General features: G+C 42.3%; 1 protein-coding gene across 1 annotated transcript in view; it reads left to right on the forward strand.

Annotated features, from left to right (window-relative positions):
* The window catches only part of sgcd (sarcoglycan, delta (dystrophin-associated glycoprotein)), a 172551-nt gene that overhangs the window by 64804 nt on the left and 92394 nt on the right, over positions 1-15353 (forward strand). The window contains exon 3 of the mRNA XM_079247792.1: positions 9486-9587. Coding sequence (XP_079103918.1) covers positions 9486-9587 — 102 coding nt within the window. The remainder of the gene's footprint in view (positions 1-9485; positions 9588-15353) is intronic.

Raw genomic sequence — 15353 nt, forward strand, 5'->3', positions numbered from 1 at the left:
TCCATGGAAATGGGCTGCCGGGTGGCAGGTAAAACATGTTCAGGAGGCGTCCTCTGTGGGTTGTAAGTGCAGATTAACAAGCAGTGGAGCAGTCGATACCTGTAGAAGCAGAGTGGTTTGGATTAATGAGGGACTCAGAGTTAGGGTTCACTTAGCGCAGAAGACCCCTGCATATGGATGAAGAGTTTCGTTTTTCTGTCATCCGTTACTTCTGTTACTTCCATTACTTCTTCTACTTGATGCACAAAATGTTGCAATGCCATGGAAATTGAGGTATCAGAAGGACGTTATTTTTGTTCTAATGACTCAGTGTAAATGCATTGAAGGCAAGTTTTTCTGTACAGCACAATTCATCAACAGGAGGATTCACATTAAAACATGAGAAAATAAGAAGCAGAGTTTAAAATTAAACCAAGAAAGAAAGGAAAAGGAGGAATGGAGGGTCTTTACCTGAATGTTTCAGTTGATCTGAGGCTTTCTGGGAGTTTGTTCCAGAAATGTGGAGCATAAACGATGAATTTTGCTTCTTCGTGTCTGGTTCCGACTCTGGGAACTGACAAAAGGCTAGATCCAGGTGACCTGAGGGGTCGGATAGGGTTATACTAGGACAAGAGGTCTCTGATGTACTTTGGTCTGTAAGCATTCAGAGCTTTTTAGACTAGCAACAGAACTTTAAGTTCTGTCCTCAGACGGACAGTCGGTCAGTGTGAAGACCTCAGAACTGGACTGATATGTCAACAGTGAACATTTACAGTTAGTGGCTTCTGGCCCTGTGATGGCCTGTGGTGAACTGTCCAGGGTGTACCCTGCCACTCACACAATGATTGCTGAGATGGACTCCAGCTTCCTCACGACCCTTAATCGGTCTAAGCAGTTTGGAAAATGAATGATTGAATGGGTTAGTGGCTTACTTGCCCACCTTCCATCAGTCTCCTCTGATACATGGATGTCCAAGCCTATCATTGTCATTTTTACAGATTTTTTCTTTGATGGGGTGGGATGCAGTGGTTCTTATCATAGTAGATGACATGGTAGAACTTGTATGATGGTGCGTCTGTGGAATGAGTAACATGTCTATATGTGTGGGTTGGGGCTTAATCCCCAGTCACATTGCTGAATGGCATCCTAATCCTCAGCGGGGGGTTGTTAAAAGCCAACCAGTTTGGTTTTGTTGGTGTTACGGCCCCAGGCCATCAGAACACAACCAACTGGGCCTCCACCAATCCAAGACTGGCCTGTTCCTCAGTACACACCCGGATGTGCCATCACCAGTCTGCGATTGGTTGATCTGTGTTTCCTCGCCTGTGATTGGCCCACTCATCTGCTGTCCAGCTGGAGCTCCGATAACCCGGCGGCTGACAAGCAATTCAGGGCAGTAGTGGTTCTTTATAACAGCTTTCCACTTGTGGGACTAGGGTTGTATATGCTTGTAAGAGTCCTTGTACCGGACCTTTTTGAAGGTCTTGTAAGCTGCCTGTGACCTTAAGGGCTGTATTGTCCTTGGTCTTGTTTGTTTTTTTGGTTTGGGTAATAAACATTATGTTTATAATATGTCCATGTCTTTAATGGTCCTTTCCTTTAGCAGAGTTGGGGTTGTAACAGTTGCTCCCTGTAGCACAGGGATGCCCAAGTCAGGTCCTCAAGAGCTACTATCCTGCAACTTTTAGATTCATCCCTTCTCCCTCAAATGCGTGTCATTCAGCTCTACAGAGGCCTGGTAACTAGACATTCATTTGATCCAGGTGAGTTGGAGAAGATATGCATCTGCAGGATTGTAGAACTTGAGAACTGGACTTAGGTACCTCTGTAGTATAGCACATCCAGCATCAGTTGGGTTGAGATCTGGCCTTACAGATGGTCAATCCAAACTCTTCACTCTCAAATTCTGGAGCTAATCTGTGATCATCCTGGCTCTTTAAACAATTTAGGTCCCAGATTCTGGAGATTTGGGATCTGCACCTGCTCCAAAATATCACTCTGAAATGAACCAGTCAGACGGCGGCCATCTGTGACTTAAACACCTGGCAGCGCCAAAAACAATACAAGGGATTTTAGCCTATTTTTTTAGGGGGGTCATTATATCCTTAGCTGTGTTGCTCATTCCACAGAAGTGCCATCCTTACAAGGTGAACCTTGTTGTAAAGGTATATGTTGTAAAGGTGTATAAAACACCACCATCTGCTGTTAACAGGGAGAAAAATATGTATTTTACCTCCTTATAATCTCTTTCAAAGCTGCTACTATTAGATCTATTTGAGAAATTCTTTTCCTCATTTCAGGTTTTACATTATTTGACATCTTGCCCATTAGGACTTTGAATGTCCCATTGTCTTTAAACACGTTTTTACTGGGATTTTTCTTCTCTTCCCTTCAAGAGAAGTGATGCCGTGAACAGGCAGGATGGGGAGAGTTGGCATGGAATTAACCCGTCGTGACTTAGCAGTGTCACTGGGCTGTTTTTGGTGTTTCTGTCATGATGATGGATGCCATCTGAATCATGTCTTAATCCACCATTTGTCACTTTGCTTTGACAGCAAGTCATTTTAAATTTCACGCCACATGATTTGAATCACCGTATGTTTGAATGAAAGTGACGGACTGACAGAGGGTGAAAGGAAGAGGCTTGTGAACGCTGTTCAGGTGGCAAAGTTGGGTAGAAACAGGAGATGACAAATAGGAGGTTGTGAAGAAGGATGATGAGCACATGAACTGACCAAGTGAGAGGAGTCGATAGGATGCTAAAAACAGAAAAACATTGGAGTTTGGTTCCAGAGATGGAAGGAAGAAGAGCAGATTTTGAGATGCGCCTGTGCTGGTCAGACATGTCCTTAATTATTCATGGCTGCTTGCCTCTCTGTTCTGCCTGCAATGCACTGGTCACTGCAGGAATAGAAAGGGAAAATCACCTGGAGAAAATCTCATACACAGGAGTATCAGTACTAGAGGGCTGCAATCCTGCAAGTTTTAGATGTTTCCTGCTCCAACAAACCTGATTCAGATCACATGGTTGTCTTCAACAGCTTGTTGTCAAGTATTACACAAGCATGTAGATGCATTAATCTGGTCCAGGTGTGCTGCAGCAGATAACATGCAAAACCTACCTGACAGTGGTCCTTAAAGACCAACTTTAGACCCCTTTAAAGTCAAGAGAGAATCTCTAGCAGCTGGTTTTTGTTTGACTCACACATTCTCCAACTCTGGTCCTCAAAGTCCCCTGTCCTGCAGGTTTTCAATGTTTCCCTGCTTCAACACACCTGGTTCAAGTCATGGCTCAATCACAGATTTGTGCAGCGTTTGTCCAATCCGTATGCTTTGATCAGGTGTGTTGCAGCAGGGAAACATCTCAGGGATGGGATATACTTGCTCTGTATGTAACCATACACATCAACGTTCTGCAGCATTCTGTGTATACTTACTGCAGACAACAGAGTGTTGATCCTGACGGCAGGATGGATCCATGTTGTCATGATGTTTCCAGCAGATTCTGATCCTACCATGTGAATGTGGAGCTGAACTGGAGACTCATCAGACCAGCAACGTTTCTCCATCTTCTATTGTCCAGTTCTGGTGAGTCTGTGGGAATTGTAGCCTCAGTTCTTACTGACAGGAGGGAACCTGCTGTGGTCTTCTGCTGCTGGAGACCATCTGCTTCCAGGCTGGACGGGTTGTGTGTTCAGAGATGATGTTCTGCATATCTTTGCTGGAACGAGTGCTTACTGGACTTCCTGTTGTCTTTCCATCATCTTCAACTAGTCTGTCCAATCGCAATAGATGGTTGTGTGTGAAAATCCCAGTAAAAACTCAAACCACACGCCACATTCAAATCCATTAAATGTAATTTCTTCCTCCTTCTGATGCTCAGTTTGAACTTCATCAAGTCGTCTACATGAGCATTTGCCTAAACTCCTCCAGTTTCCGTCATGTGATTGGTTGATTCACCGTGTATGTTGAGAAGGCATTGAACCGATGTACGTAATAAAGTGTCCAGCGTGTGATTTGCTTAATCCACTGTGACGTTATGGTTCATCATTTGGCAGCATTGACGTGCCGCAGCAGCTCAAACAACATCAACGGAATACAACATTTCCATTATTCACAATCAGCCAAAGTTCTCCTGGTGTTTTGGCTCCAACTATCTTTAGACGACACAGTGCATTGATGTCACATTTAGACATCAAACACGAAGATAAACAGCAGACAGTAAATATATTGCACTGTTTAGTCAAATGGAATTGATTTTGGAAGCAGCGATGGACTTCTGTACAGTGTGTGTGTGTGTGTGTGTGTGTGTGTGTGTGTGGCTTATAACAGAAAACACTTTCCACCATCGTGTCTGGTGATGATGCTGTGAAACCCGACCGTCTCGCTCACATCCACCCTGTTTTAAGCTGTTTAAAATGAGAAACACACATAAAATTACTTTCTGCTGTGAGCGATGATTGACGTTTGACTTATAAAGTCTCATCGACACCGTCTCACCTTCTTTCAGCTCTTTGTAATCATAAGAAACTTCTGATATTAGAGGAAATTATCATTTTATATCTTTATTATTCTCATTTTGCGTAAAAACGTGTGAAACAGATTTATTTCTGGTCTATGGGTTCATTATGTTTACATGTCTACACAGATGTTCATCAACATTGTGATCTTCATCAATATCATCTTCATAATGATCATCTTCATAATATGCTTAACATCATCTTCATCTTCACCTTCTCAATCATCAATATCTTGGCAATGACCATCATCTTCATCATAAAGCTGATGACAATCTTCATCACTTGTCATATTTGTCATCATCATCATCATTATCATTATCTCCATCTTCGTACTGATCATGATATTCATGTTCACCTTCAGCACCTTCCTAATCATTATCTTCATCAAAATGCTGATGATGATATTCATGATTATCATCTTCATCATTATTTTCTATCATAGTCCTTATCATAAACCTTCATTGTCTTTATCTTCACCTTTGTAATCTTCATCATCATTCGTGTCTTCAAAATCATCTTTATCATGATGTTGATCACCATCTTCATCATCAACATCATCGTTGTTGTCTGCATCATCATCCTCATCATAATGTGGATTATCATTTTCATCATCATCATTGTGATATGAACCAAACAAACGTGTTGTAGGTTTGTACAGCATCATGTGAACGTCGGGTTCGAAGGTCACTTTGCCGTGTGGTGACGTAGGTTAAACAGGAAAGCTAACCTGCCTTGTGTCACCGAACTCTGTAAACTACGTGCAATTTGTCAAAACGACACACTGATGCAGGCTGAAGATACTGTTTCTGTTATTCATTTCTGTCTTCAGCATTGAGGTTGAGGTTGAGTTTGAGGTTAAAGTTGAGGTTTAGCTGATGTTCAGGTTTAGGTTAAAGTTAAGGTTGACATTGAGGTAAAAGTTTAGGTTTAGGCTGATGTTGATGTTGAAGTTAAAGTTGAGGTTTAGGTTAATGTTTAGGTCTAGGTTAAAGTTCAGGTTGACATTGAGGTGAAAGTTTAGGTTTAGGCGGATGTTGACGTTGAAGTTAAAGTTGAGGTTTAGGTTAATGTTTAGTTTAAAGTTTAGGTTGACGTGAAAGTTGAGGTTAAGGTTGAGACTTAGATTAAAGTTGAGGTTTAGGTTAAGGTTGAGGTTGACATTGAGGTGAAAGTTTAGGTTTAGGCTGATGTTGATGTTGAAGTTAAAGTTGAGGTTTAGGTTAATGTTTAGTTTAAAGTTTAGGTTGACGTGAAAGTAGAGGTTGAGGTTAAGATTGAGACTTAGATTAAAGTTGAGGTTTAGGTTAAGGTTGACGTTGAAGTGAAAGTTTAGGTTTAGGCTGATGTTGAGGTTTAGTTTAAAGTTTAGGTTGACGTGAAAGTTGAGGTTGAGGTTAAGGTTGAGACTGAGATTAAAGTTAAGGTTTAGGTTAAGGTTGAGGTTGACGTTGAGTTGAAAGTTATGGTTTAGGCTGATGTTGAAGTTGAAGTTAAAGTTGAGGTTTGGGTTAAAGTTGAGGGTGACGCTGAGTTGAAATTTGAGGTTTAGGTGGAGATTAAAGTTGAGGTTTAGGATCAGGTTTCAAAGGTCAGCTACTTTTACAATCCTCAGCCCAGAAAAATAAAACTAGTTTAGAGCTGAAAAATGTTTGTTTGGTTTTTTTAAAAAAAAAAAGACAATACTTCTTGAATACTTTTATTTTATTCTACTTTTTTACGTTTTAAAAAAAGAAAACAATATTGTAAAAAGAGGATAGATATAGTCTCTTGTGCGGGATGTAGATATTTTTAGAACATTAAAGCGAACCATAGATTTCAAGCAAATGACAAGGAAAATAGATGTTATTCCATTTTGGCAAATCACTAGTTATTTCCTAGGGGGAAAAACATGAAAACTGCCAAAAATTTCCATTTTAGAAACATTTGTTTGTTCTTTATTTATTTTGTTAGCCAATATTATTAAAAGCCATTGTGGACCCCTGCATTTCTGCAGATTGCTGACCCATGGTTGAGGTCTACTCAGTCTAAAGACCCACTTCTGCTCCCCGATGTACATAAATAGAGACTTATGTTTCAAATGTTATCATACTTCAGTCAGTTCATCCACAAGTTGGCAAATTCTGTGTGTAACAGACATGGGGGGTGGATGTCGGCCTTAAAATAAAACCTGATGTCCATTTGTTTTCTTTGTTTCTATCACAACCAGCATTAGTGCCGTCATTTCAGCTAGCTCATGTAGCTCCATGGACAGAGTGAGTGACAGCAAAGACAGCCAATAACAGCACAGCCAGTCATGCCAGTGAAGTCAGTTATAAAGCAGGTCTTGCTGCCGGCAGACGAGGTACAGAGAATGCTGATATTTCATCTGTTTGTTCTATGGGAAATGACAGAGACAACTCAGGACATGTCTCTACTTTCCCTGTCCACTACATCCATGGTAACAAGTGGTTTCCCTCCACAGTCCAGATCTAAATCCAGTCCAAATCTAAGACCATGGTCCTCAGCTGGAATATGGTGGTTTGCCCACTCCGGGTCGGGAGTCAGGTCCTGCCTCAGGTGAAGGAGTTCCTGGATGTCAGGGTCTTGTTTTACGAGTGAGGGAAGGATGGAGCATGAGATCGATAGGCAGATCGGTACGGCATCTGCAGTAATGCGGACTCTGCGCCGGTCTGTCGTGGTGAAGAAGGAGCTGAGCCAGAAGGCGAAGCTTTCGATTTACCAGTCCATCTAGCCAGGCTCTCCCTTAGCCAGGGAGGCTCCTCCGCATCGAGAGGAACCAGTTGAGGCGGCTCGGGCGTCTGGTTAGGATGCCTCCTGGACCTCCCTGGTGAGGTGTTCCAGGGACATCCATCTGGGAGGAGACCCCAGGGAAGACCAGGGACACGCTGGAGGGATTATATCTCTCGGCTGGCCTGGGAATGCCTTGGGATCCCTCCCACTGAAGAACTGGGAAATGTGGCTGGGGAGAAGGAAGTCTGGGTTTCCCTGCTTAGGCTGCTGCCCCCGAAACCTGATCCCTGATAAGCGGAAGAAAATGGATGGATGGATGGTCCAGATCCAGGTCAGTGCAGTTTTGGTGGCTTAACTTGATCCAGTATGACAGTCAGGTGAATCTGCGACTGCAGCAGATCTGTGTGCATCTCATTACAGTTGGTTTTCATCATCAGGCTCAGGAAACTCAGATTAAATAGTTGTCTCTAGTACGCCTGCCGATTCCCACCTGGGGATAATTGGCATGCACAACACATCCAGGACTCCCCCCCCCCCCGCCACAGGACTGCCAGAATTTTAATATGTTTTACACAGTTGGGGGACGGATTACACGGAAGATCCTCAGTTACTTTGGGATTTCAAGGGGTCCTGATCTCCATTTGCCCATCAGAACCAGAGGGATCAAAGGATGAGGGGGAAAACAGAAAAGTCTTTACAGGGGAAGATCACATGAGGGCCGGCTTCTTTCTTGCTTGGATCTGACTTCAGTATCACTCAGCTGCTTTTTTGTTGTCTTTGAGATGATCCAGATGATGATCTCATAAAGAAAAAAGCGACTGGATGCAAAGTAAAGCGTGAGCCTCGCTGGCTTTGTCTCGTCACCAAATCCCCTTTTGTCTTTGTTTGTCTGATCCTCTGGTATACGGAGACAATAAAAAGCAAATGTAACACAGCTGCAATAACTTAGCTGGTGCTGTTTTCTTCTGTTCATTACAGGTGAAGAGCCAACACAGTGTAATGTTTGCTGTTCAGACCTTGGTGCAGTGTTCTGCTTCAAATATGAGCTTTAATCAGTCACTGCTGAACACAAATATTTACCAATAATGCCGTTATCTTTGATTAAGTCAGAATTCTGTTGTTGTTTCTATGGGCCTCTGTGATGTCACAACAGTGGTTTCCATCTAGTATTGCGTTAAATTTTCTACAGGTTCTTGTATTGATGATGGAGAGTCCAACCATTGTCAACCACTTCGTCAGCTCATCCCAAAGTTTCTCACTAGGTTTCGGGTCTGGACTCTGTAGTGGCCAGTTTGTGTGGAACTTATGTATCCTGTTCCCTGAACCACTCTTTCACAATATGAGCTCCATGAATCCAGTTGTCATCTTAAAAGATGGCCGCGCCATCAGGGAAGATGGAATAACCTGCTCGTAGACCTGAACCTGGACCGGAACATAGAGCTGAGCAACTGCAGCAACCCCAGATCATAGACTCCCCCCAAGGCTTGTACAGTATCCAGGCTTCATCTGCCTTTTTCTTCCCACTTTTTCATGGTTGTTGGTATTTCTTTGTACAGTCTCCATTGTTTGTATCTTCTTTGGTTTTTAATCTAAATCTGCAAACTGTAGGTGGTGAAAACAAGATGACAGGTGTTTGATACACAGCAATCTATTGACTGGAAACACATGAAGACACTGATGAGTCACTGGCTGAAAAGAAAAAGAACTACTTGTTTTTTATTCAGATTTTATTTGTTTATATTGCCTTTACGCTGTTGACTGACCCTGTTTGTTTTTAACGTCAAATACCCTTCATCCAAGTTTCTACTGTTCTTACATGACCTTTTGCAACTTAAACAGGTGTAATATTTAGACAAATAACAGTAAACAATCTATGGAAATATTAACTGAAGAGTATAATGAAAGGATGGATGTTCTTTTCCAGGCTTTGAAACACATCTTAGGTGATCACATACATTCCTGGTTACTATTTCCTTGACAGACAGTAAACAACCAGTTGTCATGTGACCCAAGCTGAGGACCAAGATGATATATTACAGCATTTTTACCAGAATTCTGTGTGGTCATTAACAGTATCAATCTTTACATGGATTCCATCAACAAGCAGATTGTGTTTAATGTTAAGTTTAATTTATTGGTCAGATTATTTATGAGTTGATTACGCAGGAAAATGAAACTGAGTGACAGGAGGAACAGAAAACTGATCCAAAATGGATGAACATGAGCTTATCCTGCTTGTGTCTCTGTTCTGCACAGGACGGCATGGGCAACCTCAGAATAACAGAGAAGGGCCTGAAACTGGAGGGGGACTCCGAGTTCCTCCAACCTCTCTATGCCAAAGAAATCCAGTCCAAACCAGTAAGTGACAAACACTTCATATGCTACACACGCTCATATGATATGAAATCCACATAGTGTTGGCATTGTCAGCGACCACAATGATGGCTTTGTGTCAAAGACGTCACATCCAGGGTTTGTTTGGCCATGTTCGCCCATTCCAACCCCGACAGAAATCCACAAGAAAACTGGGAACGGACATCTGATAGGTCTCATCTCATTCAGTGTGACAACCTTGGACCATGAGAAAGCTCATTGATATTTGGTTTTATTAAACGCGTTTCAGTCCTGACTGTTAAATGACCCCCCCCCCCCCCCTCGCCGTCGTCTTAACAGGCTCTTCATGCAGCTGAAGCATGAAACTGTTGTTGACGAGTGGCTGAAGCTGTTTATCAGCTGACTGAACATATAAAAATACCTTTTCATTGGTGCTCAAATCACAAAAATGGAAAATAATGTAAATAAGACTTGAGATATTTAGTTTTCTCACTTTATTTTTGGGGCTGTGTCGGTTGGATAAGTCACTGCAGGGAACAAAGAAGCCGAGTTCAGACACAACAGCCAAACATGAAAAGAAACATGTGAGAGGTCAGTCCTGTGTTGGTCTTCTCATCTCGCAGGAAGGTGATTGGTTCAAAGCACTTTTCAGACCATTCATCCCACCTCCAATTACCTTATAAAGGATTTATGTCTTCTGATATGAAAGACTTGAGAATTGCAACATTTCTGATGTCTAAATGCTGGCATGAGTCATACTATTCTCCTGCCGCCTCGGAGCGTTACTTTAAAGGGTTGTGTTTCATGTTTATAATAAACCCGGCATATAGGCTGCTGAATCAGGCCTGAGGTTAGTTTGTTGTGTTTGGGTTTTGTTGTGGTGATTTAAAAAGCTCTAAATGGCTGAAAACGGTGTTAAATTCACCAAACAGTGGACACCATTTGTGGACAACGAGGTGGTTTCCTTACAGACCTGTGGCATGAGGAGATGAAACAAAGCAGTCTTGGACTGGTACGTCTCCCACTTCTATCAAGGCTACTTGTACACCGAGTGGGATAAAATAATAACACAACGTTCATTTATAACCTCTCTTCACAGTAAGCAACACCTGAGGGCTCTGTGCTGTTCGTGTTTGTTGACAAAGGTTTTAAATGGATCAGGGAAGACATGACGAGAAACCACTTTGGGTTCTTTAGAAGGCCGTCATCTGGGAACGCCAGAGAAAGCTACATTATCTTATTGTTTTTTGTTTGTCTTTTGACTTGTCCTGTCCTGCAACGTGACAGCAGAATGGCGGTCCGGCTGCCGTATGGCACCAGACTAATTTGCTTTGCCAGGTGGAGATCAGTCTTGGGACACTGCAGGTCGGCCTTGGGACTGACCCGAGGCCGTGACTGACCCTCTAGGTCAGTCCCAGCGGGTCAGCCTTGGTACGGATGGAGATAAGTTGTTGACAAGCAGAATGTGGCATCTTTACCTGTCATGGGGAGGGGGCTGAGGTGTGGACCCAAATGCAAAGTAGAGACGGGGGTGTAGAGTCAAGCAGGTCTTTTATTTCCATGCGCAGGAAGACAGGAGACCAGAACCACAGGGGAAACTAAACACAGGCTCAAACATTACCTGGACAGGTGCAATGGACCAGCTAAACACAACTGAACTGAGGGCTAGAAATACTGACAGAACTAAACAAGACGGGTGTAAAGAATGAACTAACAAGACCAGGTAAGCTAACTAACAAGAACAAAGGTGACACAGGAAACTGTGAAAAACTACAAAATAAAACAGGAACCTGTAAAACGGAAAACATCACATCTTAACAATACCTCTGGTTGCTTCTCTACATCAGAACAACAACTTCAGCACCATTTTATTTTTTGTTTGTTTCCAGGGAGTGTTTGGTAGGTTGCAAAGCCTGTCTGAGGTCGACTGCATGTATAGTTCATGCATCAGCATTCTGAGGTGCTTTCTGGCGCCTTCACAGCAGCTTCTTGTACAGGAGGACTATCAAAACCCAGGGATGTCAGAGAAATGGGGAGATGGGCCAGATAAAGTGAAGTGCTCTCTCTCTCTCTCTGTCTCTGCTGCTCTGGCAGTAATAATCCCTGTGTGCAGGGAGTGGACGGATGGCTTGATAATGCAAGAGAGTATTGTACTTTATCTCTGTTGTCTAGCACCTTACACAGGCTGAGAGGGAATGAGCGATGGAGAGGGGAGAGACAGAGTGAGGGAGAGGAGCAGAGCGAGGCAACAATGGCGATGGAGATGATGAATAAGAGAGAAGAAGAAGGAGGAGGTAATAGAGACTGAAACAAGGAGACAGATGGTGGAGGACTGAATTAGAACGAGCCAGACTGGAAGCTGGCGAGCTGAATTTGACAAGCGGCGACGAGTCAAAAGCAGCAGATTTAAACACATGCACAACGCACTCACAGTGTGGCATGACTGAAATATTCATGCAGAGGTCATGGAAGAACATATAGCTTGTTATCATGGTGCATAACTGGGTTCTTCTTTTTCTTTTTCTTCCTGTAATCTCGGTTCAACATGTGGAGATGCCGATCAGAATGTGATGAAAACGGACCGGTTGTTGGCAGACTTTCGACCTCATTCACATAAAGTGAATGAGGTCCATAAAACATACATGTTTATTGCTGCCAGAATGATGTTAGAGGTGGAAACGATGTCTTCTACTATTTAACTGAAAGATGAGATGAATATAAAAACAGACTAAAAATAAAAGCATGAACAGATGATAAAAAAAAGGAGAAAAGACACAGCAGTGTGCAGCTGAGGAGGTATAATATTCAACCGAAGGTGATGCTAAAAGGTCCAGGACAGGGAAGACAAGCGAGTATAAAAAGGAAGAATTTCTCTGTTAATACTATGTTGGTTTTGTATTTCCATCACTTCATCTCCCGTTTTGGTTTAGTTTTCTTTTGCTGTCCAGCTCCACATCTTCTCCATCACTGGGATTATTGGTTTGTTTAATATCACCACATTAAAGGGCCTGATGTGGATTTAGGGAAAATGTTGCATTCAAGTACACTTTACTTTCCCTTCAGTCTGCTGCTTGATCCGTTCTGGGGCTGCACTATATTAAGAAAGGCAAGTTTATTTTTTACAGCACCTTTCATGTGCAAGACAATTCAGAGTGCTTTACATGAAACATTAAAAGCATTACAGATGGCGTAAAAACAAGCGAAGAAAGCCTAAAAGAAAACACAAATAGCAAAATCACAACAAAATCACAAATTCAGTCAGATCTGAGTCTATCAACACTCCAAGGTTACAGACTTGGTTACAGAGCTCGAGTCTCAAGGTGTTTACCAACGATGACCCTCTTCTCTTTGCCACCAAACAGAATAATCTGTTTTGTGTCATCTGTCTGTCGTCTGCACAACAGTGATAATTGATGTAAAAGTTCTGTATTATTTGACCCAAAGGGAGCACATTCAAGTTAAACAGAAGAGGTCCAAGGACTGACCCCTGAGGTATTCCACAAGTCACGGCCACTCGCTCAGATTCATCGCTGTCCATTGTAACAAAAAAACTCCGGCCTTCTAAATAAGACCTGAACCGGTTAAGGACCACTCCAGAAAATCCAACCCAGTTTTCAAGCCTGTCCAACAGAATTCTGTGATCTACAGGATCAAATGCAGCACTGAGATCCAGCAGAACCAGAGCTGACACTTGACAAGAACCCGGATTCAACCTCATGTCATTTAGGATTTTGACCAGAGCCGTTTCAGTGCTGTGATGAGGTCGAAAGTCAGACTGGAATTTATCAAGATTTCCACTTTCAATTAAGAAGTCATGAAGCTGATTGAACGCAACTTACTCAATTATCTTGGCTATAAAAGAGAGGTTAGAGACAGGTCTATAGTTGTTCATTCCAGACATCCAGAGTCCTTTTCTTTTACTTTATTAGACAAACATACTATATGTGACATCAGTGAATATCAAGATAACAATACGACTTGTTAAATATAAACTAAAAATGCACCAGTATCAGGTACCGATCTGATTCTATACGCGTCATACTCGGTATTTTATACTAAAGATTCAGATGGAATGTGGAAAGACGAGGGCGGGTCAAAATCAAAGTGTAAATTTAAAGAGTTTCTGGGAGTGACTCTTCCGATGCATTGATGCACAAACAGCCGTGTTGTTAATAGTCATGCCTCATCAATAATCCCAGTTTGACATTTTCTCTGTGAGAGAAGCTGGTTTTGGGCATGTATCTGCGTTGTTACGAGTTGTGAACCAGATCCACAAAAAAACACTTTGTCTTCCTCCTTTATGAAGATCTTTATATATCACACAATTAATCATTCAGCTGTCACATCTGGTCCACATTCCTCCCCAGTGAACTGTGATGGGATTTAATAGCACTCATAGCTGTTCTCTATATTGGCAAGTACTCAAAAGTAAATACACGTACTTGTACTCACTTTTTAAAAAAGTGGTACAGGTGTATCTGTAATACACACAGAGACATAGATACATGGTGAGACGAAGATTATCTAGGCATTACAGATAGTACAATAGTGAGTATACTGACAGAACACCAACGAGGGTCGGTGTTTGCAGGAATTGAATGTTTCCCTTCTGCAACACACCTGATTCAGATAACCTGGTTCTCCAACAGCTTGTCAAGTCTGTTAATGATGCATTCATGTGACTCAGGTGTTGCTGCTGGGAAACATTCATACCTGCAGGATGCCTCAACACCTTATTAGAAGGGTGATCAAGTTGGAGCTCCCAGGCAGGCAGAGGAAGACTAAAGAGGAAATTTATGGATGTAATGAAAGAAAACATGAAGTTAGTTTGTGTGAGTGAAGATTAGATGAGGCAGCTGCTTCGCTGTGATGACCTCTAAAGGGAACCACTGTGAGGTGCATTGATGAAAGGTGCGCTTCATGCTTTATGTGTGGATGTTTCAGTTCAACAAAGAGACTCCAAGGCACTTTACAGACACCAACCAGTCCAATACAAATCATTGTAGACTCATTTTAATCCAGTTCAATCCCTTGTTCAGTCAAGTGACTCTTGCTTTTCCTTTAATCAAAGCTGTCAGAAACATTAGATGTGTTTTCATTACACTTAGAACTGAAATGTTGCTGTAAAGATTTTACGCTCTCATGAGGTGGTTTTTCAGACGTTTTGAAAGAAAAATTGATCAAAACTGTAATGGAAACACTTTTACATGTCCCTGGATTTGACGTAGGGGCTATTTTAGAGTTTTAGAAAAGGAAATGAGGGAGAAAAGCTTCAGAAAGTCGCAGCAAGTAGAAAACCCCAAAATAACGCTACGTGGCTACCTTGCTTAGGCCGCAATTCTCGTAAAATCTTGCCAGCTGGTCAAGATTTTTTGAGAACTGAGGCTTATGCGCTAAACACTGCTCAATGGAAACACCCGCAATTCATGGGTTGCGAAAAAATGTATTGGAAACACAATTATTGTTTCTTCTCACTCTTACATACGATCCATATATGTGTTCTGTAGACTACCGGCTCTACGGACAACTCATGACTGTTCCACACTGTAATCACTGCTGATTGTCTGCATCTTAAACACCTAAAGTACCCGCAAGCCCTTCAACAAGGTCCCTGTAAACTTTAAACAATCCACCGTGTTGCTCTTAAACACTGATCCTTGTTTCATCGTCTTCAGTTTAAATCCAGCCAGGAAGATGGTTGCAGCTCTTCCTCTTCCCATCCTCCTCTCTCTGTGAGGGGTGTCCTGCTGGGAGGAATATGGCCTGATGCATCAGCGACAAGAGGAAGGA

This window comes from Telmatherina bonti (assembly GCF_933228915.1).
Source record: "Telmatherina bonti genome assembly, chromosome: 10".
NCBI classification, from domain to species: domain Eukaryota; kingdom Metazoa; phylum Chordata; class Actinopteri; order Atheriniformes; family Telmatherinidae; genus Telmatherina; species Telmatherina bonti.